A 25,090-nucleotide genomic window follows, 5' to 3' on the forward strand; every position below is an offset into this window, starting at 1 on the left:
GTATACATTTACAAGCAGGGTAACCCCTAAGTATATTATTATATTGCATTATATTGCACTAACTATTAGATGCACTAACATGTACAAAGCATTGCATTTATGTGGCTATTCTAGAGAGAGAAAGAGAGAGATAGAGAGACATTGTATTTAACAACAACATACAACAATTCATCTTTTTATACTTGCATTGTTTTGATGCAATATATGCATCTAAATTCCGCTAAGTAGAAGTAGAATGGAAGTACTCAAGGATGTATATGCATCACATAAACACCACAGGATATAAAGTGGCAAAATAAAATGTTCAGAATAAAGACAACAACATTTTTTTTAAGAGAATATAATGCTGCACTACAAGCTTACCCTTATACTAAAACTAATGTTGAAATTAATTTGAATCTATCGCAATGGTAAGCGCATAGCAAAATGTGCAAAAGTCAACTATCATCATAATTTGGTAAGAATTCAAGTCTATGAACGAGTAACTTTGAAGGACAAACAGCCAGATGTCTTTTTTTTTTAAGTTTTCACAATATTGTTTGAAAAGCAAAGCAAAGCAAACAGAGAGCGTTGTCACATGATTGACACACTGAAGGCCCTCCCAGCCGTCAGACCAGACACACGGAGGAGGCGGGGCTACGTTCTCTTGTCCCGCCTCCTGCTCGCCTGCTGTCCTCTGCTCTCCTGAACGCTGATGTGTTACTAACTTCTGACTCAATCTCTGACAAAATGTTCAATTTCGGATCAAAATTGGTGCTGCTCTTACTCCTGGCCTTCCCCTGCGGATTAATATCCATCGGTGAGTCTTATTCTTCGTTTGAAGCGGTTCAAAGACGGTTCACCTCCTCAGTTCGGCAACAGTTAAAAAGTTTGTAGACAGTCTCACACACATGTATTGACGTGGCATAGTCACGCAGCGGCTCCCACGCAGCTCCGAGTCTCCACTCGCTGTACTAACCTCAATATAAATACATTTTATGCGCACGTTTATTCAGTTTTATTAGTAACAACAGCGGGGTATTCGTCTCTTTCACTCTGAAAAGTATCGTTGCTGCTGCCGTCGAAGCGTAAAAAACAATGTCTGCCGTGAAAACTGGAGTTCAATTTCTCATAGTGAGCTTTTAGAGGTGATTTTTTTTTTTAGAAGAAAAAAACCTGTCTGAAAGTCCTTTGCAGCTCTAGCTAACGGCTCGCTCTTGCTGGGACACGTCACCATAGATAAGGTGTAACTCACTGTGTGTTTGTTGGTGTCTCGAAGCTTTTTTTCTCCCGCTGACTTGCATTGAAATGGGGACTTTTATTGTTCTGCTGTGTATTTTAAAGAAACGGGCAACAAAGTAGCGCGGCTGTCGACAGGGAACATGAATCAAAATGTATCAACAGTTAGCTACATTAGAAGTTCGACCCAGCCATTCATTGCATTGCCACTAGCAGCTCAATCCATGCAGCTAAATCATCGCCTTAAAACGTAGTATTCGTGGATTGGTTTGCTGAAAGGCCTGACTGGTGTGTAGTATTCCAGTTATATATATATATATATTTTTTTTTTTCACTTTGGCTGATATTGTATTCACACACACAAACAAGTTATGTGAAAGAAGTTTTCGGTAAATGTGGATATGCGTTAATGTTCAATATTTCTCCCTAAAAACTGTCAAAAGAGTACTAGTTGAGAAAATAAAACTACCAAAAGTTGTAAAATACTAGTAAAACCCAATTTATCAGTAATGAGATGGGACGATACTCAACATCCTGGATAATATAATATTGATCAACATTGTTTCCTGCCATGGTTAAACCATAACTCATGAATCGTTGTGTCTTCATCCCCATGCAGGCCAAGTCTCTGCAGACTCAGACTCTGCTGAGGATGTTGCTGAGGACCCAGAAGCAGCAGTAGATGAGGAGGAGGAGGAGGAGGAAGAGGAGGAAGATGAAGAAGAAGAGGTGCTTGTTGAGGAAGATCAGATGCAACACACGGTATGTATGTTTTCATTATGCAGCTGTATAGCCAACCATAGATTTACATGCTGAAGATCAAGAGACAATGTCATGCAATGTTCGTCCTCAGGAAGGAGACGCAGGAGAAGAAGAAGACTCCGATGAAGCTGATAAACATGTATTGTCTCACCCTGATGTCGACACAACCATCCTATTCATCACAGGAGAAGGTGGGGTCAGATCTTTTGTTCAGGATTTCATTGAGTTAACTACTCACAGCATTTGCACTAAGTGAATACATCATCTTAGACTGCTGGTGTTTCATGGCGACTGTGGCTCAGTGGTGAGCAGGGTCATCCTTCAATCAAAGGATCGGTGGTTCGTTCCCGGCTCCGCTAGCCCATGTTGACGTGTCCTTGGGCGATACTTGACTCCAAATTTCCCCTGTAGCTGTGCCTACGGTGTATGAATGTTAGTTAGTCCTGATGGGCAGGTGGAACCTTAGCCACTGCCAATGATGACGAGTAGCGTTAAAGCACTACACGGGTCCATTTACCATTCATGTAGTTTTCCTTCATCTTATAACTTACTTTTTTGTTATTTTATTTCTTTTACATTATATATATTTGTATTTATAACTAATTTAGAGTTTCCTGCCGATGAAATTGTGAGATTCCTGGTGGGTTTCACCAACAAGGGAAGTCAGGATTTCACCGTCCAGTCGCTGGAGGCCTCCTTCCGTTACCCCCAAGACTTCCAGTTCTACATCCAGAATGTAAGTTTAATCTGAAATAATAAAAACAAGCAAACATGTGCAACAACTTGTATTCTGTATGTGAAGTCTGATACAAGAATGTGATTCCTTGCGATGATCAAAAAGTCTTTTTGGGATGTGATTGTATAAGAGTATGTTAAAAAATTCTTCTGAACAATATATCGGACAATAAAATACTTGCATGTCGTAAATATAACCCTTACAATTTCATTTTGACATGAAGCAGAAGACTAAACGTTTGTATTATAACATTCAGTCCATAAAGTGTGTGTGTTTTTGTGTAGTTCACAGCGTTGCCTCTGAGCACTGTGGTGCAGCCCCAGGCTCAGGCCTCCTTTGAGTACTCCTTCATCCCAGCTCAGCCCATGGCCGGTCGCCCGTTTGGTCTTGTTATCCTCCTCAACTATCTTGACACTGAGGTAAAAAGGTTTTTCATTATTTATTTATACAAAAATATTTTTCTGGCGGTGATGACTGAGGTCTGTTCAGGTTGATGTGTTAGAGTGCTGTCAGACGCAGGAAGGTTTTTCACAGGAAGGTTTTCACAGCCCGCCTCAATTTTGATGATTCATTGAAACTAATACCTGAATTAGTCATTGTCAGCAAAGCAGCAGTGTTTTATATTCATAAAACAGCAATATTGTTTTTGTATAATTGGGACGACTGGTGGCTTCTCACTGTCATTATTTTCTGCCAGCTGAACTTTGAGATGCTAAGTCATATTGACATTCAGATTTTTAGAGTGCAGCTCTAAAAAGGAAAGTTCACTTTGAGTTTTCGGATGCTAGTTTAAATTTTTCTCTCCAGGGAAACGGCTTTCAGACTGCCATCTACAACCAGACCGTCACCATCACCGAGCTAGACGAGGGAATGGATGGAGAAACGTAAGACTTTCTTCTACCATGTTCTATCACGTACATTCTTGTTAAAGAAAAGGTGGATAAAGTGTTTGCTCTGTCATATTATTTCACTGCAAAAAATCTAGTGAAGACTATATGCTATAAAGTATAAATATATGTATAAAGTAGCACCACAATGACTGAATCAGTAGGTTGACATATTCAACCAATTTCTGTGTCTCAGTTTTATGTAAATGAGGTGTAAATCTAGTTATTTTCCCCACCTATTACTTATTTGAAATGTCCCTTACATGCAGCTCTCTAAGGCTTCACAATACCAGTCTTCCCAGACTATTGCAGCACATGTAAGAACCTGTAAAAAAGGAGGTGTGAAATTGGCACAAAGACATTAGTTGTCAGAATTGTGCTGCTGCTGCAAGAGGCAGAAACTGTCACCAGCAAATTATTCAAGAGAGGAAGGAAAAGTGTTTTGCATCCTAAAATCTCAAAACCAATCAGAAAATGTTTCAGATACTGATCACTTACAGTCATTTTAGGGCACAAAGGGGCCAATTTCGTTAGGTTTTAGCATAAAGGCCAGTCTTTCAGTTGCTGATAAAAGGAGCTATTAGCTTTAATATTGTTATATTTTGATGGCTACTTTGTGCTTCTATATAATGTGCATAGCGTATTCAGTAAGTCAACTGCAGAATATTTAGAAAAGGTGATAAATGTTTTCATACCTCCATATTCAACTTGCTTGGTTGCTACATTTATTTATTACATTGCCAAAATGGCTTCACATTGTGACCATGCATTGCAGTGGGTAATGTAAGTAAAGTAAATTACATTTCAGTCAAACTCTACATTGTGTCTTCAGTCAGTCAGTAGCTGTGCATCAGTTGTAGAGTATGCAAAAACACCATGTACTCTTCTGTTCACTAATGAAAACATATTCATCATTTTGATTCCATTTTCTTTCTGCAGAATGTTCTTGTACATCTTCCTGGTTGGACTGGTGAGCCTGGTGCTCTTCGGAGTGTACCAGTTTCTGGAGACGAGGACGGTATGTGTTTGTCTTCTATCAGCTCCTTTTCATTCTTCATGTTACGATGAGGATGTTTGGTCTACATGAAGTACTTGGAATGAGTCATTTCCTCTGTTTTTACTAATGCAAATGTGATTTCCTCTGTATAAAGTCAATGGCAGCTAATGGAATAGAGGGCCTATTAACAAGGGGTGTTGGCCATTCTCCTCCCTGTGAATTTGTTTCCTTAGACAAATTGAAGATATTGAAGCAGGCTCATGGAAAAAATGGTTTTAAAATTAGACGTGTTGTCTTTTAATTTGTCTTTTGCAGAAAAAGAGACTCTCTGTGAAAATAGAGAAGGGCACTGGTGGTGGGATGAACGACGTGGACATCAGCTGGATTCCTCAGGAGACTCTCAATATCATGAGTATGTTCACTTTTATCCCCAACTGTTACACGTAATAACAGATAAAACAGATGATAGATTTGATTGCTCACATTACTGTTACACATCTGATCTTTGCATCCTGTCTTACAGATAGGGCTTCCCCGAAAGCATCTCCACGGAAACGAACCAATAGAGCAGCTGGAACAGATCAATAAAACTGTCCATTTCCATCTGTCATCATGCTGTCCATCGTGCTTTCGAAGCTCATTTCCTCGCCGTGGTAACCCGATTCCCATTTACGATGGATCAACATTTCCAACCCGAGCAGCATGTTTCAGATGTTTGTGTGGATCCTCATCCTGCTGGAACAACGACCAGAGAGCATCCTGGACTCTGGCCAGAGCAAGGCCACCTAGACCCCAACAGGGCTGAACTACAGTCCACTTTGAACAGGACTTTTTTTTATCACTATGTGCGTGTGTGAAAAGTGATTAAAAAATGAATCATTCAACTTTTTGTGGAAAAACAAATTGATTGTGGTACAAACTTTCCCAAAAAGAGAGTTGAATAAATCAACCTGCTTGCTTTATGAACGCTGTCAAGTCATAATTTAATTACTTTTTGGTTTGGAGATATGTTGGCTGCATTTTTAGGCTTCAAATCATTTATTTTTCGTTCGTTGAATGAGGTGAATCCCCCACTTCTCCATCATGTAAACACCAGTGTGCCTTTCTGTACTGTCTCTGCGGTGCCATGCAAAGAAAAAGTATAGATGCAATTGATTAAACGGTTTCCCACTGACACGCCTCTGCTTTTACCGTCCAGTCACGTATAGCATGAAGTTTCTAAAAGTAAATACATGTTTTTTTAGCAGAGCAACGGCAGCTTCAATTACAACATATTAAACATTGTTCTCTTGAGGTTTCTGCAGGTTAGTTTACTTGTGGTTTTCCACTGTTGTAATGTAACTTCTCCTTGGTTCAGCATTCCAATCTCTCTACTAAGGGCTGTTGGGGCAATCTGTCATTTCCTTTGGGAGAAAATTGTGTTTTCAAAGACAATAAAAGGGTAAACAATGTATATTTTGTCCAAATATTGCTCACTTAAAAACGATTTCCTAATTTATAATACTGTTTTCTTTTGCATTCTCTGAAGGTTTGTGCAATCAAAAGTACACATATTCAGTAAAATGTGGATGTTTTCACTCGAGCCAATTTCCCGGAGCGCAATGTCATCAGATCCAACCGACAGTCCAAAACCCAAAGACGTTCAATTGATATTAAGTAAAGGAAAAGAAAACCATTCTCCCGTTGGACAATCTGGATCCATCATATTTTTCCTCTTAAAACTATTCAAACATCAACTGATCTGTTAATGGCTTCATTGTTGCAGCTCTGATTTCTGATTTTAGCATTTGCATATATGCACACATTTAATAATTGATCTCTACATTCCCAATGCAACATTTCCTATATTCCTTATGATAAAGGGATGGACGCCTACACACTTTTAAATGAAAAAGAATAGTCTCAAAAAATCAGTTTACCCCTTTAATTAGGCCTACCATATTACATACTGCTTCCCAAAATTAGAAAGCAATTCAACTTTTAAAATGTACCAATCTTTGCATTGCGGTGTAGACAGGACAGCATCCGATTTAAACTTGAAACAAGGACTATAGCACACGTGTAATATAAGCAGCTATACTGTAAGAATAAAGAGGAGCTTCGACATGGAGATAACATCAGATATTATCCATAAAGTGCTCGCTAGTGTCGTAACACGCAGGGCATCCTGATCCTCCTCGGGGAGGTGAGAGCTGTCCGGTGCTGAAGGGGAGATGAGCTCAGCGCGCGCCGGGGGGCAGGTAACGTCAGCAGTGGGCCGGAGCCGGGGAAGACTACACACACACACACACACACACACACACACACCCTCCAAGTGTTTACCGCCGCTTAATCACTGATACACACATTAATAATGGGCAGTTAATCGGTTCTGTGTGACTCAGCAGCGCTTTTTTCCTTACGATCCCCTCACGAGAGCCTCGGCAGCATCCCGCGCCCTCCGCTCGGCTTGAAATGGGATGATATGGGATTTTTCATGTCGACGAAGATCGGAGGGATTCTTGCGTTTGCCTTGGGTAAGAAATATGTCAAGCTGCTGCTCCGGTTTTATTTAGACTGCGAGCCACTTCGGATGGTTTGACACAGATAGCCTTAGATCAGAAATCACACTATGAGTGTAATCTGTATTTATCTCCATCAGCGATGCGTGATGGCTGTGAGACCTGCGCCGTGCAGCGCTTGTAGTAGCCTCACCCATCAGTAGCAGCTGAGTCTATACTTAGGTGATAGTGTGCTTTTGGCCATGCACGATCCAAAAATAATACAAAACATGAGCCAAACTGATGTATTTTTACAAGCGCCACTTTTACTAATATTCGTTGCTTAAATGGTGCTTATGTTTGCATTGTTCTCTTGCACATTATTGTATTATTGACACGTTTTAGCATTTTGTGGAAGGAATATATGAGATGCAGTGTTGAGGATTATTATAGGTAACAGCCTAAAGTAGATTTCAGATGACAGGATTACAAAAAAGGAACGCTTGAATATATTTATGAAACAAAATCAAACAGAGATGCTATATCATTGTAATATGTGTTGTATGTAATATTGTGTATTTGTGAAAAGAAAGTTGCATGATCATGAGCAGCATTTGAAGTGGAGAGATGGTATAAACCAAACTGAGACTGTTCCACACGCGAGCATATTGCCAAATTAGAAATACAAAAATGAGGCTATTTTGCATGTGCTTATAAACTCAACTGAGCCATCACCTGTGTGTGTTTTGCAGTATTCTTGTCCCTGAGGGTGTCAGGAGACTCAGATGTGAACTGTGAGCACATTTATAAGGACTTCTCTGATTGTGTCCTGGTGCTGGGAGAGAGCATGGACAACTACCAGGAGAACGTGACCAGCGAGAGGGGAGTGGCAGCCGTGTGCAGGTGATCATAACTTTATGATGGAGTGAGAGCATGAACAGCATGCAGCACCCACCTGTGCACATGGGACATCCCCAATGGAATTGGTACTGTGTGTTTTAACAGATGTGTCATCAATTTGAACCAGAGAAGGTCGAGAAGTGAAAGACAAAGCAGCTGGGATGGGCTGTAACGAAAACCCTTCAGTAAAAGATGATTATTGTGAATATATGTGTGATTAAACTGCATTTCAGTAAAAAAAAAAAAAAAATGAAATAGTGAATGAAGACAGACATGTGGAGTATGAAGTGTGCATCTCTTGAGAGAAAAAGAGAAGATGCCGTGATCTCAGAGGGAGAATAGAGACATGAATGGTGCTGAGACACTGAGCCATTGTACTAAATAATTTATGATTTAGCTGCAGCAGTAATGAAATTCCGGGGATGTGTTTTGTCATTGTTACTGCACTCACTCTACAACCCCTGCACTGTATAGTTAAAACAAAGATTTACACATTTACACCTTCTGTTGAAAATGGCCCTCTTGCAATATCATCTGCGATATTGTTTCACTCTGATGCAGTTGCCATGGTAATTAAAGCTCAGTTTGACTTACTTGAAGCCACCATAACCGTCTGAGTGATAGATTACTGGCAAGCAAATTGCTCCACGGCAGCCAGTGCACGTCTAGGCAGGATGAAACCTTGAGTGAGGTGTTGATCTGGTGATTCTTTTCTTTGCCACAGCCACTGGGAACAGTTCCACACATGTGCCCTCACAGCGCTGTCCGACTGTCAGGAGGAGGTCAGCTCCATCTGGGAGACTCTGAGGCAGGACTCCACCAAGATGCGCTTCCAGGGAAGTCTGTTCGACCTGTGCAGCCCCAGCTCCTCGTCCAGTATACGCGTGTCTCTGGCTGCCCTGACCCTCCCCCTGATAGGTGTGTTGATCATGACCGGGCCCAACTGGCTCGCCGTATAAATCGGGCGGGGTTAGGGGTGAAGACATGGAAGGGGTGATGACGAGGGCCTCAAATTTCTCTGGGTTCTGTCCTCCTGAGTTCAAACTTAAAGCCAAGGATTTAAGATGGATGAGTGATTCAATATTACGGAATATTTTGACTCAGAGCCACACGGTCTGTGGCTAGCCAATCAATATTTGTTGTAATGAATAATGCTTGAAATCTCCTCAAATATTCAGCTTGATCCTCCCTTATGGCTAGAAACTGACAGAGTACTGTAGTTGAGAAAACTACATTTCAGTCAAATCAGTCTAAAGCTAACAAGCCAAGTATTCGAGGGATTTCAGAGACAAACAGCCAGACACCTGTGGTTCTGGGTTACTAATAAACACGGAGTGGACACAGCATCGCGATCGCCAGTACAATCTAATGCAATGAATACTATGATTATGAACATTACCATGTTCACTTTTTGTGGATTCAACTCTGGGGTCATTTTTTTTAAGCGGTATTTGAGGAGTTGTTTTGGTTTTCATTCTATTCTAAGACAGCGAGGTGTTCATGTGTGCCCTCTCCCTGGATTGTATGGGGTTGTGACAGTTGAAGGAATAGTTCAACATTTGGGGAGTTGTCTGAGCCGATCTATACCACGCTCATGTCCGTACACTAAATATAAAGATACTGCCAGAGACAGTTAGCTTGGCTTAAGACTGAGAAATATGTTGACGTCACTCCCTGTGAAACCAAGACTTTTTTACACTTTTGTACGGATTAACAAATACAATGTTAATCAGTGAGCGTTAGGCATGACGGGGCCTTGGTTACCTTTGGATCCGTTTCCTCCTGTTTCCTCCTCTTTCCTCCTGTTTCCTCCTGTTTCCTCCTGTCTCCTCCTGTTTCCTCCTGTCCCCTCCTCTTTCCTCCTCTTTCCTCCTGTCTCCTCCTGTCTCCTCCCGTTTCCTCCTCTTTCCTCCTGTTTCCTCCTGTCTCCTCCTCTTTCCTCCTCTTTCCTCCTGTCTCCTCCTGTCTCCTCCGGTCCCCTCCTCTTTCCTCCTGTTTCCTCCTGTCTCCTCCTGTTTCCTCCTGTTTCCTCCTGTCTCCTCCGGTCCCCTCCTCTTTCCTCCTGTTTCCTCCTGTCTCCTCCTGTCTCCTCCTGTTTCCTCCTGTCTCCTCCTGTTTCCTCCTGTTTCCTCCTGTCTTCTCCTGTCTCCTCCTGTCTCCTCCTGTTTCCTCCTGTCTCCTACCGTTTCCTCCCGTTTCCTCCTGTCTCCTCCCGTTTCCTCCCGTTTCCTCCTGTCTCCTCCTGTCTCCTCCTGTCTCCTCCCGTTTCCTCCTGTTTCCTCCTGTCTCCTCCTCTTTCCTCCTGTTTCCTCCTGTCTCCTCCTCTTTCCTCCTGTTTCTCCTGTCTCCTCCTGTCTCCTCCGGTTTCCTCCTGTTTCCTCCTGTCTCCTCCTGTCTCCTCCTGTCTCCTCCTGTCTCCTCCTGTCTCCTCCTGTTTCCTTGTCCTCTAGCTACGCCAAGTGAACCGGCTGTTGACTATAGCTTTACATTTAGTGTACAGACATGAGCGTGGTATCAATTGTCACATCTACTACTCGACAAGAGAGCAAATTTAAGCAATTTTAATCAGTGAGTTTGTATAAATCCAGCCAAGTCATTGTGATGTAATAATAGCTGTCACATTGCAAGAAAACATTTAAAGGAGCACTTCACCAAAAAAATATCAACAATATCTGAGCAAATCTTTTATCTCAATTTGAGCATTTTGAATATGTTGTCAACTTATTGATCAGTGAAATGACCAAAACCTAAACACAGAACAAAACATTAATCTGACAGACTCAGTTAGCAACTACAACGCTCAGGTGTATTATAGGTGAAATGCCCCTTTAATCGGTTTCCAACTAAATGTTTGTGTCAGTGACAATCAAGCCACTTGTATAACACGTTGCCCGTCCAACACTTCCGCCCATCGTGGTTGATGTTGCACGGCTGCTATAAAGACACCAAAAAGCGTCACCTTGACACGACCTCACACGTTCACTTCCTCCTCTGGGCCTCGTCCCACCCTTTGGTTCAGTCTTATGATCGATCTCACTACTGACTTGTTGATGTTTATGTAAAAAAAGAAATCTTAATTGTGAATGTTCAGTGTTTTTTCATTAATACCTGCTCCACTTTGTGTGGCAATGCTCACTTTTAATTAGCACAATGTTACTAAAACGTTTCTTTAAAGACCTCTAAGTACCGAATAAACACGGTGTTTCATACAGTGTGCTGATAGACAACACAGGGGAGGATTATATCACAGATTTTCAAAGAAGAAGAAAAATTAATTTCACTTTTAAACAACTGTAGTTAATCTAAAGTCAATTGATATGCAAAAGCAAAACCTTATTTTTGTATAAAAGAAAAAGTATTACAATTTATTATCGACCCATTGCATATTTATAATATCAAACAAAACAGATTAACTGCGCTGCTCAATTTATCTGTTTCATGCTTTTAATCAATCTCATTTCGAGAAATCCAGGCTTGATTTTAAGCTTCAAAAGCAACCAAAATGTCTGTAGTGAATCTCACTTTTTACAACATCTGGCATCATTCTCACTCATTTGACACATTAGGCCATACGCCATGTGAGATATTACTAATTATATTGGTTGTTTAATTAGTATTTAGGTTACATTTTCTTCACAGAATCTGGTGTTTTCTGTACTGATACTACGTTCACCTAGATTTAGAGCAAACTAATGAGTGAAAGCAATGATTTCTATTGTGACATAATTTGCACATTTCCTTTATTTCTGATGGTCCTCGTAGGCATTATCTCTTTAATCCCAAATGCATGATCATTTTAGTGACAGTGCTTCAGAATAATGAACATTGTGTTGATTTCAACATGTATGGTATTGATCTGTGCATGAAGTTAGGCTATAGCTCCTCAGAGTATCAGCATCCTTTTATGCAGATTCCTCACCCACCCACTTCCACCTCTCTTAGCATGTTTGTTCTAGTTGTTTCTATTGATTTCATGCTTGCATTATGTCATACATCGTGTGTCTGGTGGTGAGAATACAAAAGCAGTTGTGATGTCCTCAAAGCATGAGCAATATGTAAAATCACTTCTTAAAGAGAGGACTCTTATCCCGTTGTATGCTGTTGAAAAAAGCATGAAAATGATTGTTATCATAAGCATTATATCATAGGAAATTAACCCTAATGACAGTTTAAACATGGTTAAGAACTTCTGAATGTAAAAGCAAGTTCTATATCAATGTTTTTTGTCAGTTTACTGATAGAAATGCACACTATTTACAAGACTGTATAAAGCAATATATGGCAGAGTAATGTGTTTGTAATAATAAAGCGCCAACGTTTAACACGTGTGTGTGTGTGTGTGTGTGTGTGTGTGTGTGTGTGCAACACACTCAGCAAAATAATGGTAAGATCTAGAAACACAAATGGGTAAAATAGTAAAGCCTTTAATTGATGACTTACCACAGAGTTTGTTTTTAGCCCTCCCTGAAGCAAAGTGTTGGTAATGAGGATTGTGACCAGGATTTTTACTCGTTAGTACTTCTCCCATCTGCTTCTTTCCACCTGGACACTTCCAGGAGAGACAGTTGGAGAAATTGAAGGATCTGGGCCCGGGGTGGAAAACTTCCAGAGATCTAAGGACACGCGTGTGGTGTGCCCCTCATTAGAGGACCCATCTTTGAAGTGTGAAGCATAATGGCCAATTATTTTTTTTCACCTACAGTTTCCTGACTGAGATTTACAAGCAACCATATGAACTGCTAGTGTTTTATAAAACAGCATATGCACAGAAGAACTTGCAACATAATTCCATGATTTTGGTGCCAACACCCTATATTTAAATCTTCAGAGGAGGAAAACATGTGCACCATGTCTGTGATGCTTCTAAACGAGAAACAAGCCAGACATTGTAATTACATTGATAGGGTCCATCTTTCAAGTTCTTTGTATTTAAATACATAATAAAAACTAATGTTTGTGTTAAAGAATACAAAGGTGTAGAAATTTTTAGAGCAGTAGTTGCAAAAAATAATGAAATAGTAGGAGACACTGGCTTAGAAAGTGTCGTCATGGGTTTGAACATAACAGGATGTACGCCTATTCGCTGTCCTTGGACCAGAAGATTGATACCACTCTCATGTTTGTGCCACCAAAAAGACTGGAAATAGGTGTGAAACAGGTAGCCTGGCTCTGTTAACATGTTAATTAGTGAGCTTAATGCTTAAAGCTTGGGTTTAATGTATGTACCACTAGAAACAGGCTACCTTTTTCAGAGTTTCCAGTCTAAGCTAAGCAAACCGCTTGCTGGCCGTAGTCATATATTAAATGGACAGACATGTGAGTGGTATAATTTATATCCTCATCTAACTCTCACCAAGAATAAGTGAATTTCCCATATTCTACAGCTTTTAAACCTTAATATTTGCCTCAAAATCAGACACTGTAAAGTCCACACCATCAAAGCTGCAGAGATTTAAACCAACATTTCACCACAGAATAAAAATATATCGCGGTACACGCTACAGGACATGGTACTCAAATAATCGGCAGTCAAGTAGACAGTGATTTAAAAGCCATCGTAAAATGAGAAGAGTTCCAGAAACCATTAGTGTTGCACATTTCAGTACTCATCATATCACATCCCCCACAGAAGCACAGACAGTCTGCTGTCAGAACGCAGCTGGTGGCTGACAAACTGTCCCCAAAGTGGCCCCTATGTCTGCATAATAAATCATGACATAAAGAGATGGAGACAAACAACGCAAGCTGTGTAATGTGATGTACAAGCTCGACAAGAAAAGCAGAAACTGAGCAGAGTGTGCTAAATGAATCATGAACATTCAAATGAGCCGGATGTTATACTTCTGACTAATAATGTATTGACATTTTGAAGCAGAAAACATTTTCCTACATTTGGATTTACACAATGATTGATTACTGAGTCATAAAGTTTTAGCATTTCTGTTTAAACACTGAACTTGTTCCTCAACATGTAACTTTAAAGCTGCAGCTGTAAGAAAACATGATCAAATCTCAATAGATAACTGGCACATTGACATATCCTAGAACATCACAGTCACGTTTGTTTGCCAACCCAGCCAGCTTGTAATTACACCAACACAAAGAAAATGGAAAAAATGTTCTTGCTGTTTTATAAAACCGTTTACTTTTGTTTGAACATTTTAATTTGTCATTTGAAGATGTATACACATCAGAAAGAAATATTGTACATCTTAAAATGAGGAAATGGGATGTTCACGCTGATGTAATTAAAATGAACACAAAAGTGCAATTACTTAAAATAAAATGTATAGTCATTAGGTTCAGAGGTGTAAATTGACATCTGCTTTTACAAGCAATAAATCATGTATCTTTTGCTCCAGAGATAATACTGTCCAACATTTAGTGGCAGTTATGAATAATAAATAGATCAGTTCATCTGGTTTATCACTTGAAGAGAAGATGGACCACAATCCAACATACGCTGATAGAGGTTCACGCTCCATTTCTTTTGAAAGCAGTTGAGAAACCTCCTCAGAGCGCGTGCCTCAGGAGTAAACCGTCCACAGATTTTCAACGTGGAATCGACACAATTTCACAGGTTAGATTTGGGTCCACTATTGACTGGAATAGCCCTGAGCTCAGTCCGCATGCACATGTACTCTCCGATTACAGCCATCAACGCCATGCAGGCGACATTGACGAGCCACCAGGACAGGGCAGATGGAAGATGAGCATTATAGATCCAGCAGCCAATCATATGGAAGAAGTGCACAGTGACTGTGAAGTCCAGGCACTGTTTCCCCCGACGGATGAAAAACCACAGACCGAGGGCGCTGCAGGACAAATGACAGAAAAGTTATGATATAGGCCATGCTCATTTATGTTTCAGCTTTGTGTGAATACAAAAATTGGAAATGTTTAAGTCTTTCCAGATACCAAATCTAAAGAAATTATCCATTTTATTTGTATGTAATTAAATATATTCTTTAGTAGTTTAGTCCTCCTAGTTAAAAATCCTTTAACTTGTGCAGTTGTGAATACATCTGTCATGCTATTTAAATCAAGAGATGCTTGAACAACAGCATTTTAGGTGTTACAGTCCTCATCTCTTTGGTTGACGGAGGAAAAAGAGATGACTTACCTGGTAAGAGAGTTCAAGAGGAATGCGATCATTGAGAGCCTCCCCTGTATCGATGCAAAACCAAGGACCTTCCAAAGCAGACCAAAGATGTAAATACCATTTTGAGAGTCTACAAATGTGCCACAAACATACATCACACAGCTGGCAGAGAACATACAACTTACATCATAGCTGAAGATCTGGTCCAGTGATCGACTAGTTTGCACCAGACTGTCCACTCCAGCTAACCAAAGGCCCAAGAAGCTGTAGTAGATGCACTGCATCAACACAATCTGACTCACAATGAGGACCGGGTCCCAGATGTAGCTACGGAAGTGACTGGCCATTGCAGACTGATGTTACACGTAGGGATGTATTACCGGGTGGACCCAACTGTTACCAGCTGGGCCATCTAGTTTGACCTGTGAGTGAGCTCAAAACCTGAAACACAAAAAGGTAAAATAGAATGAAATGTATTATCTTGTCTTGAGTTTCTAATGTCAGCCTAAGAAGTAGGACAATGACTGTAGCATCATCGTTATTTCAGTAAGAATACAACCAACTACACTGCTGTAAAGTACCTATAGTATATAGCAGATGGAATAAGAAGTATAGGCTGAAATCTAAAATTCTTAAAAAGAAACACCCTCTATTAGCTTGTAATCACTGTATGTGTGCACATAACATGTGCACACATACATAGTACACACATAATACACAAAATAGTTTAAGCAGTAAAAACAGTCCGTACACAATCAACTACTAACGTTACTTTGTCAACAGGCCAGGCATGTGATCAACGCAATCTTGTCCCTTTTCATCTTTTCTATCAAATGTAATCTTTGTATATAGCTCGAAAAGTCAACTTAATTCATATGAAAAGATAAACAACAGATCATCTGTAATTAATCAACTAAAGAAGATGAGTTAATGCATAAATCAACCTCTGTAAGAGAGTATCTGCCCATGGTTAACATACATACACACACACACTATATATATATATATATATATATATATATATATATATATATATATATATATATATATAGTTATGTCTGCATGTGATAACATAATAGGAAAGTAAAAGGTCCTTTCAATATCCAGTAAATACCTTGAGTAAACCTCCACTGGTGTGTCTATCCAGGCTTGACTGTCACCTAGCTAGCTGTCCCAAGCTAACACAATGATTAGCAATGCTCACGTTAACTAATTACAGTCCGTTGACGCACCGTGTTTTAAATACTCAAAACCTTCAGTGCCATTCATTTCAAGCGAACGTAAAAGCCAAGTTACCGCAGACATTTGACGCTAACTAATTGTGTGTATAAACAACAATACCGCTGTAGTAGGCTGTCTTTCTGGTATCAGGCTAACGTACAGCAAGATAACCAACAAGTTAGCCTGTTTCCTTTAGCAGCTTAACTGTTTTAACCAACATGGCCAACATGTTTTTACCAACCTGAGCACCGGGTTACAATGTGTCCAGGGTGCCGTACTGACGATAACCTCTTCGGTTGCTTACTGTTTTCAAAACTTTACTGTTAAGGCCTAGTAATCGATTGTAGCTTGTTAACAACACGGAAGTCACGGCGGTGGATCCGGAAATAAAACTACATGCTCACGGTTTATTTTCAAAGTAAAACACCTTAGTCGTATTACTGAGACTAGCTGTGCGGATTTCCCCGCGGAACTTTATTTCAGCTAACAACCGATGATAAAATCTAATAATTATTATATTCTAGCTACATTTACGATTACTGTGACGTACTCAATGTTTCTTTTGGGTTTTTTATGCAAGCGCAACGTTTATTTTGAAATATCTTTAGTTTTAGCTTCCGTAGGATGTAACGGTACGTTAAAGTCGCCCATAAAAAAAAACTACAGTCAATGGAATATATACACATTTTAAGGGTGGAGATTTGGATTGGACCAGTATTATTCAGGACAAAGGTCAACTTGTCTTTGCAGCAGTAGGTTGTTATACAACCAATTACATTATAAAATAGATATGACTTTTAATTATAAAAAATAAATAATAAAATAGCTATAACTTTGTGATTCTGTTTAGGGCAGCAAGACCAAGCAAGGTTTAGCTGGCCCTGACGGCCGGCCACTGATCCAAGGGTTAACAGTTAACCCTTGATCAGTTTTCAGGTTTAATATTTAACTCTGCACCTCTGTCAATCATGATTCGTGAAAATGGACACAGAAGGACTTCATGTGTTGTGTAGCGCATACTCATGACTCATTCATTTTATATGGTTGACAGAAACAGTTCATGTGAGTGTGACAACTTTTCGACAACTAATAGAAACAAAAATGAGACCATGCATCGGATTACACAGGAATCTGGCATGTTTGCATCGAGCTATGGGTAAGAATGTGGTTATTGGTCATTGGAGAACCTGGGTGTGAAATGAGCAGTGAAATCTACTTTGACTGGGAGTAAATGTGCTACTATGATACTGTAGGTCTTCAACTTCTGCTTTTACATGCCGGTCTGGTTGTAATTTATGTGACCACCTGAGATCATTTTATTACAAGTGTAAAATAATCTCAAAACATGCTTTTAAGAGAAAGACGTTCAAAATATAAGCAGGCATGCATACAGGCATATATATAAATGTGTATTCTTTTAATCAAACTATTGTCTCTCATTCATTTGTGTCATGTAAGGTATACTGTGTGCTTTGGAATTCTCATTGTTAGTTACTTTTTCATGTATACACCAAGATTTCCCAACATGTTTTGTCATAGAAATTTAGTTTAAAGTCATGAAAAAGTCATGGAAAAGCCATTGGTCAAAATGTGTATGAACCCTGATTCTTGCTATTCTCTTGTGAAATACTGCATGTGGTACACATGTCTCCTCATTCGCTATTGTCTAGTTTGTATGTGGAGAAATGCTAAATTGCATAAATGTTCAAATGTCTTCACATCAAGGTCTGTTGGATCCTTATCAGCCCTCTGATACTTGACACACATTAAAATAATGTCAGTAGAGCGTTTACAATTTTAATGCTTTATTTTGATATACTTCAAAGCTCACAGGTATACTTTTCTTCGGCCTGTAGGTGGAGTTCGGTGGAAGAGCAGCTTTAGAACAGCCCCCCTGTTGACAGCGTCTCCTCTTCGTGCCCTCATAGATGAACCGATCAGCATCAGAGGGCGTTTCCTGACCCCGCAGTGTCCCGTCACCGTGTGCGCACAAATGCAAAGTGATGACGGTGACCTGTGGGAGGCCTTCGCCCATTATAATACAAATGCAGATGGCACTGTCAATTGTGAGTCACAATGCAATATATTCCCTGTTGGATTAGATGCAATGCTTTTGTAATAATGTAATTACTACAAATGGAATGTATTAACTTGATACAATATCTGAAAGAAAACACAACAGTCTGATTATAGATGTGAGGAAAGGGTTCAAATAAATGTTGGAAAACAACATTATTAATGTAAGATTTAAACTTGTATTACTATGATCACCCTGTCTTTTTTTTTGTGCAGGTATTTAACAAAATGTATACAGTTTCTCAAAATTAAAAGGAGATTTGAGCCACTTAAAGAACAAAAGAGTAATTAAGAGGAATATACAGTTTCGGCAGTTAACATTGAATCTGTGTATCATGGAGGCAACTTTTAGAAATCAGATTATTTGGGCCATTTAGACTTTTGTGAAGAGATCTTCTACATTCTCTGTTTCTGTCTCCTCCAAAGTGACCAGGGATCGTTCAGTCGGGGGTTCATATTTGGGCTGTGAGCCGATGGGACTGTTCTGGGGACTGCAGCCAGCTCCTGGTTCAAGAGAAGGTTTGAGGCATGTGATGTCAACAAGCTCACTGACGGCTAAAGAAATAATCGTTTGAGGCATCAAACCCAACTATGTGTTGTGTTTTACAATTGTAGCAAAGCCCAACAACTCTACATCAACCCTATAAATATTGGAGCCTCGTGTTTGTTCAGGCAGCACACAGTGGTCATTTTAAATCAATCTTTTCCACATACCTTGCAATAATACATGACCACAATCTAACTCAATTAGTTACTCAAATAATGACTGCTTCCCACACATGTAATTCCCTCCAGCATCCACTCATTTTAGAATTAGGTTTGATTGAATATAATGTGATTAAAAGCAAAATCGACTCAAGTCAATTTAATTATGTCTTGTTTAAATCTGTGTGACGTTCACACATATTTGTTCTTGAGCATTAAAGGTGAAGGGGCCACACTGGGGCCATATTGAATGCTTGTATTTCTGGCAATGAATGATGAATTGATGAGTTTCCTGAGTGAAATGTGCTCTTTGTTTCAGGCTCAGGAAAAAGAATGTAGAGACTCCATACATGACGCTCATGTCCTTACTGGAGGGCCACGTGTCCCCCAGTGAGAAGCAGAGCACCGAGCTGGCGGCAGTAACTGCTGAGCGCTGGTACATGGCACCAGGTGTACGGAGAATAGAGATCCGCCAGGATGGACTTGTGGGAACGTTGTTTTTACCGCCTGGTGAGCATAATATTTGATGAATTTACTCACAATGTTTTTTAAGACTGCCATGACTGAACATACTTGACTGATGTGCTGCAGGCCCAGGCCCGTTTCCAGCTATTTTGGACCTGTGGGGGATGGGTGGAGGACTGGTAGAGTACCGCTCCGCCCTTTTTGCATCCAAGGGCTACGCTAGCTTTTCTCTTGCCTACTTCGGGCACAAAGATTTGTCTGGCCCTGAAAACTGTGTCAATGTTGGTGATTCATATTTCAAAGTAAGATAAGATGCTTTATTTCCTGCTTTCTGCATCATATACATCTCACTTTACAATATCTCCCATTTCCTTTGATTATTTTGTCATTCATTTTAAATATCCTATTTGTTTGTTTGGACAGTCAGCATACCGCCTACTTCAAGATCATCCTCAGGTCTCTGCAGACAGAATTGGGATCATAGGTCTCTCCTTTGGAGTTTACCTGACTCTTAGACTTGCCATTCAGGGTGGTGTCAAAGTATGTCAGATAGTCACTTTGATCAACACATAGCTGTTTCTGGTGACTTCACATCGCCTTTCAACAATTAACGTTTTCTCCTCCAGCCATCCTGTTTGATTTGTATCAATGGCCCAGTAGGAAGCACCGTCACGCTCTCAGATGCAGATGGCAGGACTGAGAGCTTTGGAAGGTAATTAAAGATGCAATTTGTAGGATAATATTGTCAAGACATCGCTGGGATTATTGAGTCTATGGCTCTGATTGGGGCTGGGATCAGGTGTGATACTTACATCTATAGACTAAACTACTCATTTTAGTATTGTAGATAAAGCAGAATTGTTAATTTAATAGTAAAATAGCTTCAGAGGCAGAACATGCGTATCCCAGAGGTTGTTTTCAATAATTTCCCCAATGACTGATTATTGTTATTTCTCTCTTAACTTGTCCTTTTAGTTTCCCGGAACATTTGATCTCTGATCAAGGCTATGTGAGTTTCAGAAGCCTCTCCTTGCCTGAAAACATGTCCCCTGAGAGTAAAGTGAAGGTGAATACTTAACACTCCTGAATCCACCATAACACCATGTACTCAGGCTTACAAAATATATTGATGCAATATGCATGTTGATATTTTGTATCAATAAGAGAAACTCTGCTCCAGAATGACATCTTGTTTTTTTTTTTTACAGATAGAGCACCTCGCCTGTCCATTAATGTACATCATGGGTGAAGATGACCTGAGCTCTTCAAGTATGGAGAATGCAAACCTGGTACATTCTGTCTTATTTTACTGTAAAAATAAGTATTTTCTAATGATTGACTTTGGAAAGCATTTATGTTCTCCCTGATAAAGCGAGCAAACCATACTGGATATGGTTTTGTTTTTTACGTGATATTTGTAATTTGAGCAGTCTTGACCTCACAAACTAAATTATAAATTTCAGCTGTGAGATTCACTTTAATACTCTCGTTTACAGGCTTCAGGTTCATGGTTGATCTGCTTGCCGCTGTTTTATTTGTCCCCAGATCGAAGAGACCCTAAGGGCCGCAGGTAAATCCCAGCTGCTCACCCTTGTGTCGTACCCCGGTGCCGGTCACCTGATTGAACCGCCTTACACACCAAACGCAAGACTGTCCCTGTGGAGCTTCAAACCAAAAAAGCGTGAGCCTTATCCCAGAACTGCATTTTCCATCACCCAAATCCTATTTTACACTTGGTGTCTTTACACTTTTAACTTTAAAATCATTGCAAAATAGAAGATGTAACTATTAAGTATCAATAATCACAATGCTGTTCTGTTTCTCCTGCAGTGTTCACTCTGTGGGGAGGTCAACCTGCGCCTCACGCTGCTGCACAGCAAGATGCCTGGAAGAAGATCCTGGATTTCATGGAACGTCATCTGAGACGGTGAAGCTGTGGTCCATCTTGAGATAGAACGTAGTGGCTTCATGGCTGATGTATTGTCTGGTTTCAGGTGCGGCGGCACCGAATGCCATTAGAGTAAATGTATGGTTCTTTGTGCGTTGTCATTTTCATTTATGCAACACACTGTTGTCGTACCAAACATGTTACAAAGAATCGACATCCATGTAGTGAAAATCTTCTCCGACACCTTAAAAAAAGTCAGACACTTTTTCTTTAATCCTCAAATGTTTAATGAGTAATGAGTAGACATGCTAACTAATTATTACAATTGTTTCGGGATGAAGAGCTCGTGGCATGCTGAGGTAACCATGGCGATGAGGTTGATGAACTCTTTGAAGTCAATCTCCAGGTCTTCGTTCTGGTCAAGGTCAGCAAAGAGCTGGTCCAGAGTCTCGTTCTCATGGATTTTCTGTTCAGCAGGAAAATTGAAAAGACAGTGAACCATTTGCAGGCTATTTCATTTATTTCATAAAACTAAAAGTCTGTAGCAACGCTTGTGACACCGTGAGGTTAAAATGCTCATTGCACACCAGAACACATATTTGCAGAATAGAATAAAACTGTTTGGCCTGAAGGTTGTGATAAAGAAATGTTATTTGATCCTCTGGCAACATTCACAATGGTAACATGTGTGCATATTATGTTAGCTTCAAGCTCAACAAGTATCTCATCTTATCTATAATAATACATTGATTTATAATTTGTACTATAATCTGCTGATTTTTTACAAGCGTTACACTGCAAAGTACTGATACACATGCCTTTTTTTAAAAATTATACTTCCATAACTCACCAGGATGAAATTACCCATCTCATTGTTAATAAGATCTTTAAGCTGTACTTTCTTCAGATTGCACTTGTAACTGGAGTATTTGTGGAACACATTGATTATAGTGACCATGCCACATTCCAGCTCTGACATTTTCTTCTTTGAGGCCTGCAACAAACAATTTAAATCACAATACAAAAGCATGTGTTTTACTATGATGTGATAGAGATTAAACACATTGTAACGCATTCACTTTACTTATTGTACTATGTTTTTATCATCTAGAAATATTGTTATATGGAAAAAAACAAAAACATTAAGTTTCTTACCGCCATCTGAAGAAACTCCTCTGTCTTGTAAGGATCCTACTGTATAACTGATGTCTTGTCCAGCAGTGTGTCGACAGCCTCGCCCAGTGTTCTGACACTAAACTGTATTGATCAACCACGCCAAGGTTTCTCCTCTGCTGTGCTCTACGTAATGGACGACTAATGGAAATCAGTGGTAAAAGCTTCGACCAAAAAACATTTGCTCTTAAAATCAACCATTTGATGTAAGTTTCTCCAATTAGGTTGTGTGTGTGTGTGTGTGTGTGTGTGTGTGTGTGTGTGTAATCAAGTATATGAACTGCATTATGGGAGTATGTTCCCGTTTTCAATGTTGCATCTGCCCCTTGTGGTCTGTTAAATGCCATTGTGGTTTTGAGTCTTCCCGATAATGTCCAGCATAGGAAGTGTACAGTTTGTTATAAAAACAACCTAATGCATTTTCATCACACATCAAAAGTTCTTTGGGCACAAATAAGGTTTAATAATACATGGCATGTGCACAAAATATGTTTAATTCCAACTTTCTTTTATCTTATAAACTTTAGATAAGATTACTGGGGCTTTATTAGTAAACAATTATTACAATTGTAGTGAATATGGTTTGGAAATTCATAATATTTGTTTCCCAACAATAAAGTCACCACCCTTACTTTCTGAGGACTTTGGTAAATTCTCACAATATGGAGCAGGAGGAGATATATATAATAATATATCCATGAATGAAAAGACAATAACTGAAGCTGGAAGTGGATGAAAGGCACTGCCAAAGATGTATTATTCTATTTAGTTAAGTTTTGAATTTATTTTCTGGTCATTTCTTTTAATCAAACAGGAATATTCCAGCTTTTAATTCAATTAAATGGAATCACTTTGTTCAGTTCCATTCATTTCAGTCTAACTATTGTATGTTGAGTCCTGACTTGATCAACTCAATTCAGTTTATTTTGTAGAGCCCAGAATCGCAAATTAAAAATTTGCCTCGGAGGGCTTTACAATCTGTACACATAAAACATCCCTGTCCCGGGACCTCACATCGGACCAGGAAGAACTCCCCCCAAAGGAGGCAGGGGACAGGAGGCAGGAGGCAGAAGGGAGGAGGCAGGAGGCAGGGGACAGGAGGCAGGAGGCAGGGGACAGGAGGCAGGAGGCAGGAGGCAGGGCCAAGGAGGCAGGGGACAGGAGGCAGGGGACAGAAGGCAGGAGCCAGGAGGCAGGGCCAAGGAGGCAGGGGACAGAAGGCAGGAGGCAGTAGATCACTGAATACAATGAATGTACAGATACAATCTAAATGAAAGGCAACCGAATACATATGTTAGCATTGATTGCCCTCATGCCTACGTTGTAATGCTAAAATCAGTACCTTACTTAACCAACAAAAGCAAAAACAGAAAAATTACACTTCTGCTTCAATGACAGATGAAGTATATGTCACGATAACTTCTATTTGTAAGTAGATTTGCTAAAAAACCTTCCCACTAAGATAACATGAAATCACCCTACAATTTCCGTCAGAAGCTTAAATTTCCCATTGGCGTTTGAACGCAGCGCTGCTGCATTTCCTGTTGTCCGCACCTTGTTTAAAAAACCCACCGTGCGCTCTCCGGTTACGCGCCTGTCTGCACCTTTTGGCTGCCGGCCCATATATTTAAATATATATATTTATATGTATCCGCCCTTCCGTCGAGGCGGAACTCGCGCTGACGTAAAGAAACCAGAGCAGGCAGACGTCAGTGTTAATTAGGCGTTTTTTAACACCACAGTTTTACTGAAACTCTTCGTTCTCTCGCGCTAAATCCTCCGCGTTTGGTGACTGTTGGGCGGAGAGAAGCACCGCTACCGACAGCGACAGACGAGAGGGAAACACGCGGTCTGTTACCTGTGTATTGGTGAGGTTTCCATTATTTTACAGTGCTTTTTATTTTGAACTCATTTGCTACATTATCTAATATCATAAATGCTAAGCTAAACGAGCACATATGTTCACTGGGATGTCGAGACCAGTGACGTTGGAATAGTTAGCTGACTGGAGTAAAGTTGGATGCAGTCAAAACAACCATATTTACATTATTTAGTTTTAATGGAGGCCGTTTTTCCATCATTGGCTAACATATGGCTACTGTGACACTAATAGCACTCCGCAGTGTGTAGGTGTCACAAAGTAGGTCCGTTATGTTATTTTTATCATTATTTTTCACTGTAAGAAGATACAGTGTTGCTATATAGTAAGATGTTCATGCTCTCTGGATAACTATTTGGAAAATGAGATTGATGGGAGTGTTTTTGGAAAGGATTTCAAGCTGCATATCTGAGCATTTGACTTCAGCAGAGGTGCAAAGACCTGAAGCCTCTTTCCCTCCCTCACACACATCTTTTTTTCCTCAGAAATGCCCTGTTTTCTTTTAAAGGCTATAATTAGCTCGGTATGTGAGAGTGTGACCTGCTCGTCTCCTTTTCTCTTAGACACACACACAGTTTCCGTCTCCATGTTGACTAAACCC

General features: G+C 40.0%; 5 protein-coding genes across 5 annotated transcripts; 3 read left to right on the forward strand and 2 right to left on the reverse strand.

Annotated features, from left to right (window-relative positions):
* Nucleotides 1-689: 689 nt before the first annotated feature.
* On the forward strand, nucleotides 690-6,051 carry LOC306737240 (translocon-associated protein subunit alpha-like). The gene is made up of 9 exons (XM_079218955.1): nucleotides 690-799; nucleotides 1,838-1,980; nucleotides 2,072-2,171; nucleotides 2,589-2,716; nucleotides 3,001-3,135; nucleotides 3,524-3,600; nucleotides 4,543-4,621; nucleotides 4,916-5,012; nucleotides 5,124-6,051. Exons 1-9 carry the CDS (start codon nucleotides 730-732, stop codon nucleotides 5,186-5,188), a joined length of 894 nt encoding a protein of 297 aa, XP_079075081.1. The 5' UTR covers nucleotides 690-729; the 3' UTR covers nucleotides 5,189-6,051.
* A 1,013-nt stretch (nucleotides 6,052-7,064) lies between these two features.
* LOC306737200 (neuritin-like) lies at nucleotides 7,065-8,939 on the forward strand (the record flags this gene model as incomplete). The annotated part of the gene is made up of 3 exons (XM_079218906.1): nucleotides 7,065-7,116; nucleotides 7,833-7,983; nucleotides 8,705-8,939. 3 exons carry the CDS (start codon nucleotides 7,065-7,067, stop codon nucleotides 8,937-8,939), a joined length of 438 nt encoding a protein of 145 aa, XP_079075032.1.
* Nucleotides 8,940-14,124: 5,185 nt separating this feature from the next.
* On the reverse strand, nucleotides 14,125-16,579 carry sys1 (SYS1 golgi trafficking protein). The gene is made up of 4 exons (XM_079217817.1): nucleotides 16,545-16,579; nucleotides 15,268-15,523; nucleotides 15,104-15,171; nucleotides 14,125-14,795 (listed from the first exon to the last, which is right to left on the reverse strand). The coding sequence occupies exons 2-4, from the start codon at nucleotides 15,427-15,429 to the stop codon at nucleotides 14,555-14,557; spliced, it is 471 nt and encodes a 156-aa protein (XP_079073943.1). The 5' UTR covers nucleotides 15,430-15,523; nucleotides 16,545-16,579; the 3' UTR covers nucleotides 14,125-14,554.
* An 825-nt stretch (nucleotides 16,580-17,404) lies between these two features.
* LOC306737120 (bile acid-CoA:amino acid N-acyltransferase-like) lies at nucleotides 17,405-21,480 on the forward strand (the record flags this gene model as incomplete). Its single annotated transcript, XM_079218821.1, has 11 exons — nucleotides 17,405-17,459; nucleotides 18,160-18,369; nucleotides 18,806-18,905; nucleotides 19,404-19,594; nucleotides 19,676-19,851; nucleotides 19,973-20,089; nucleotides 20,176-20,261; nucleotides 20,525-20,615; nucleotides 20,758-20,838; nucleotides 21,095-21,230; nucleotides 21,380-21,480. The coding sequence occupies 11 exons, from the start codon at nucleotides 17,405-17,407 to the stop codon at nucleotides 21,478-21,480; spliced, it is 1,344 nt and encodes a 447-aa protein (XP_079074947.1).
* Nucleotides 21,481-21,593: 113 nt separating this feature from the next.
* LOC306736424 (protein S100-B-like) lies at nucleotides 21,594-22,685 on the reverse strand. Its single transcript, XM_079218056.1, has 3 exons — nucleotides 22,593-22,685; nucleotides 22,288-22,431; nucleotides 21,594-21,903 (listed from the first exon to the last, which is right to left on the reverse strand). Exons 1-3 carry the CDS (start codon nucleotides 22,596-22,598, stop codon nucleotides 21,757-21,759), a joined length of 297 nt encoding a protein of 98 aa, XP_079074182.1. The 5' UTR covers nucleotides 22,599-22,685; the 3' UTR covers nucleotides 21,594-21,756.
* Between the last annotated feature and the right edge of the window lie 2,405 nt (nucleotides 22,686-25,090).

The sequence above is a fragment of the Taurulus bubalis genome (assembly GCF_910589615.1).
Source record: "Taurulus bubalis genome assembly, chromosome: 5".
Taxonomy (NCBI): domain Eukaryota; kingdom Metazoa; phylum Chordata; class Actinopteri; order Perciformes; family Cottidae; genus Taurulus; species Taurulus bubalis.

What these genes read in the sequence shown, in the direction of transcription:
- LOC306737240 (XM_079218955.1), top strand. Translation starts at nt 730, where the DNA reads ATGTTCAATTTCGGATCAAAATTGGTGCTGCTCTTACTCCTGGCCTTC. An exon ending in CTGCGGATTAATATCCATCG is followed by an intron (nt 800 to 1,837) that starts GTGAGTCTTATT and finishes ATCCCCATGCAG; the next exon opens with GCCAAGTCTCTGCAGACTCA. An exon ending in AGTTTCTGGAGACGAGGACG is followed by an intron (nt 4,622 to 4,915) that starts GTATGTGTTTGT and finishes TGTCTTTTGCAG; the next exon opens with AAAAAGAGACTCTCTGTGAA.
- sys1 (XM_079217817.1), bottom strand. Translation starts at nt 15,429, where the DNA reads ATGGCCAGTCACTTCCGTAGCTACATCTGGGACCCGGTCCTCATTGTG. An exon ending in ACCAGATCTTCAGCTATGAT is followed by an intron (nt 15,172 to 15,267) that starts GTAAGTTGTATG and finishes CTGCTTTGGAAG; the next exon opens with GTCCTTGGTTTTGCATCGAT. An exon ending in CTCTTGAACTCTCTTACCAG is followed by an intron (nt 14,796 to 15,103) that starts GTAAGTCATCTC and finishes TTTGTCCTGCAG; the next exon opens with CGCCCTCGGTCTGTGGTTTT.
- LOC306736424 (XM_079218056.1), bottom strand. An exon ending in AGATGGGTAATTTCATCCTG is followed by an intron (nt 21,904 to 22,287) that starts GTGAGTTATGGA and finishes CCTGCTGAACAG; the next exon opens with AAAATCCATGAGAACGAGAC.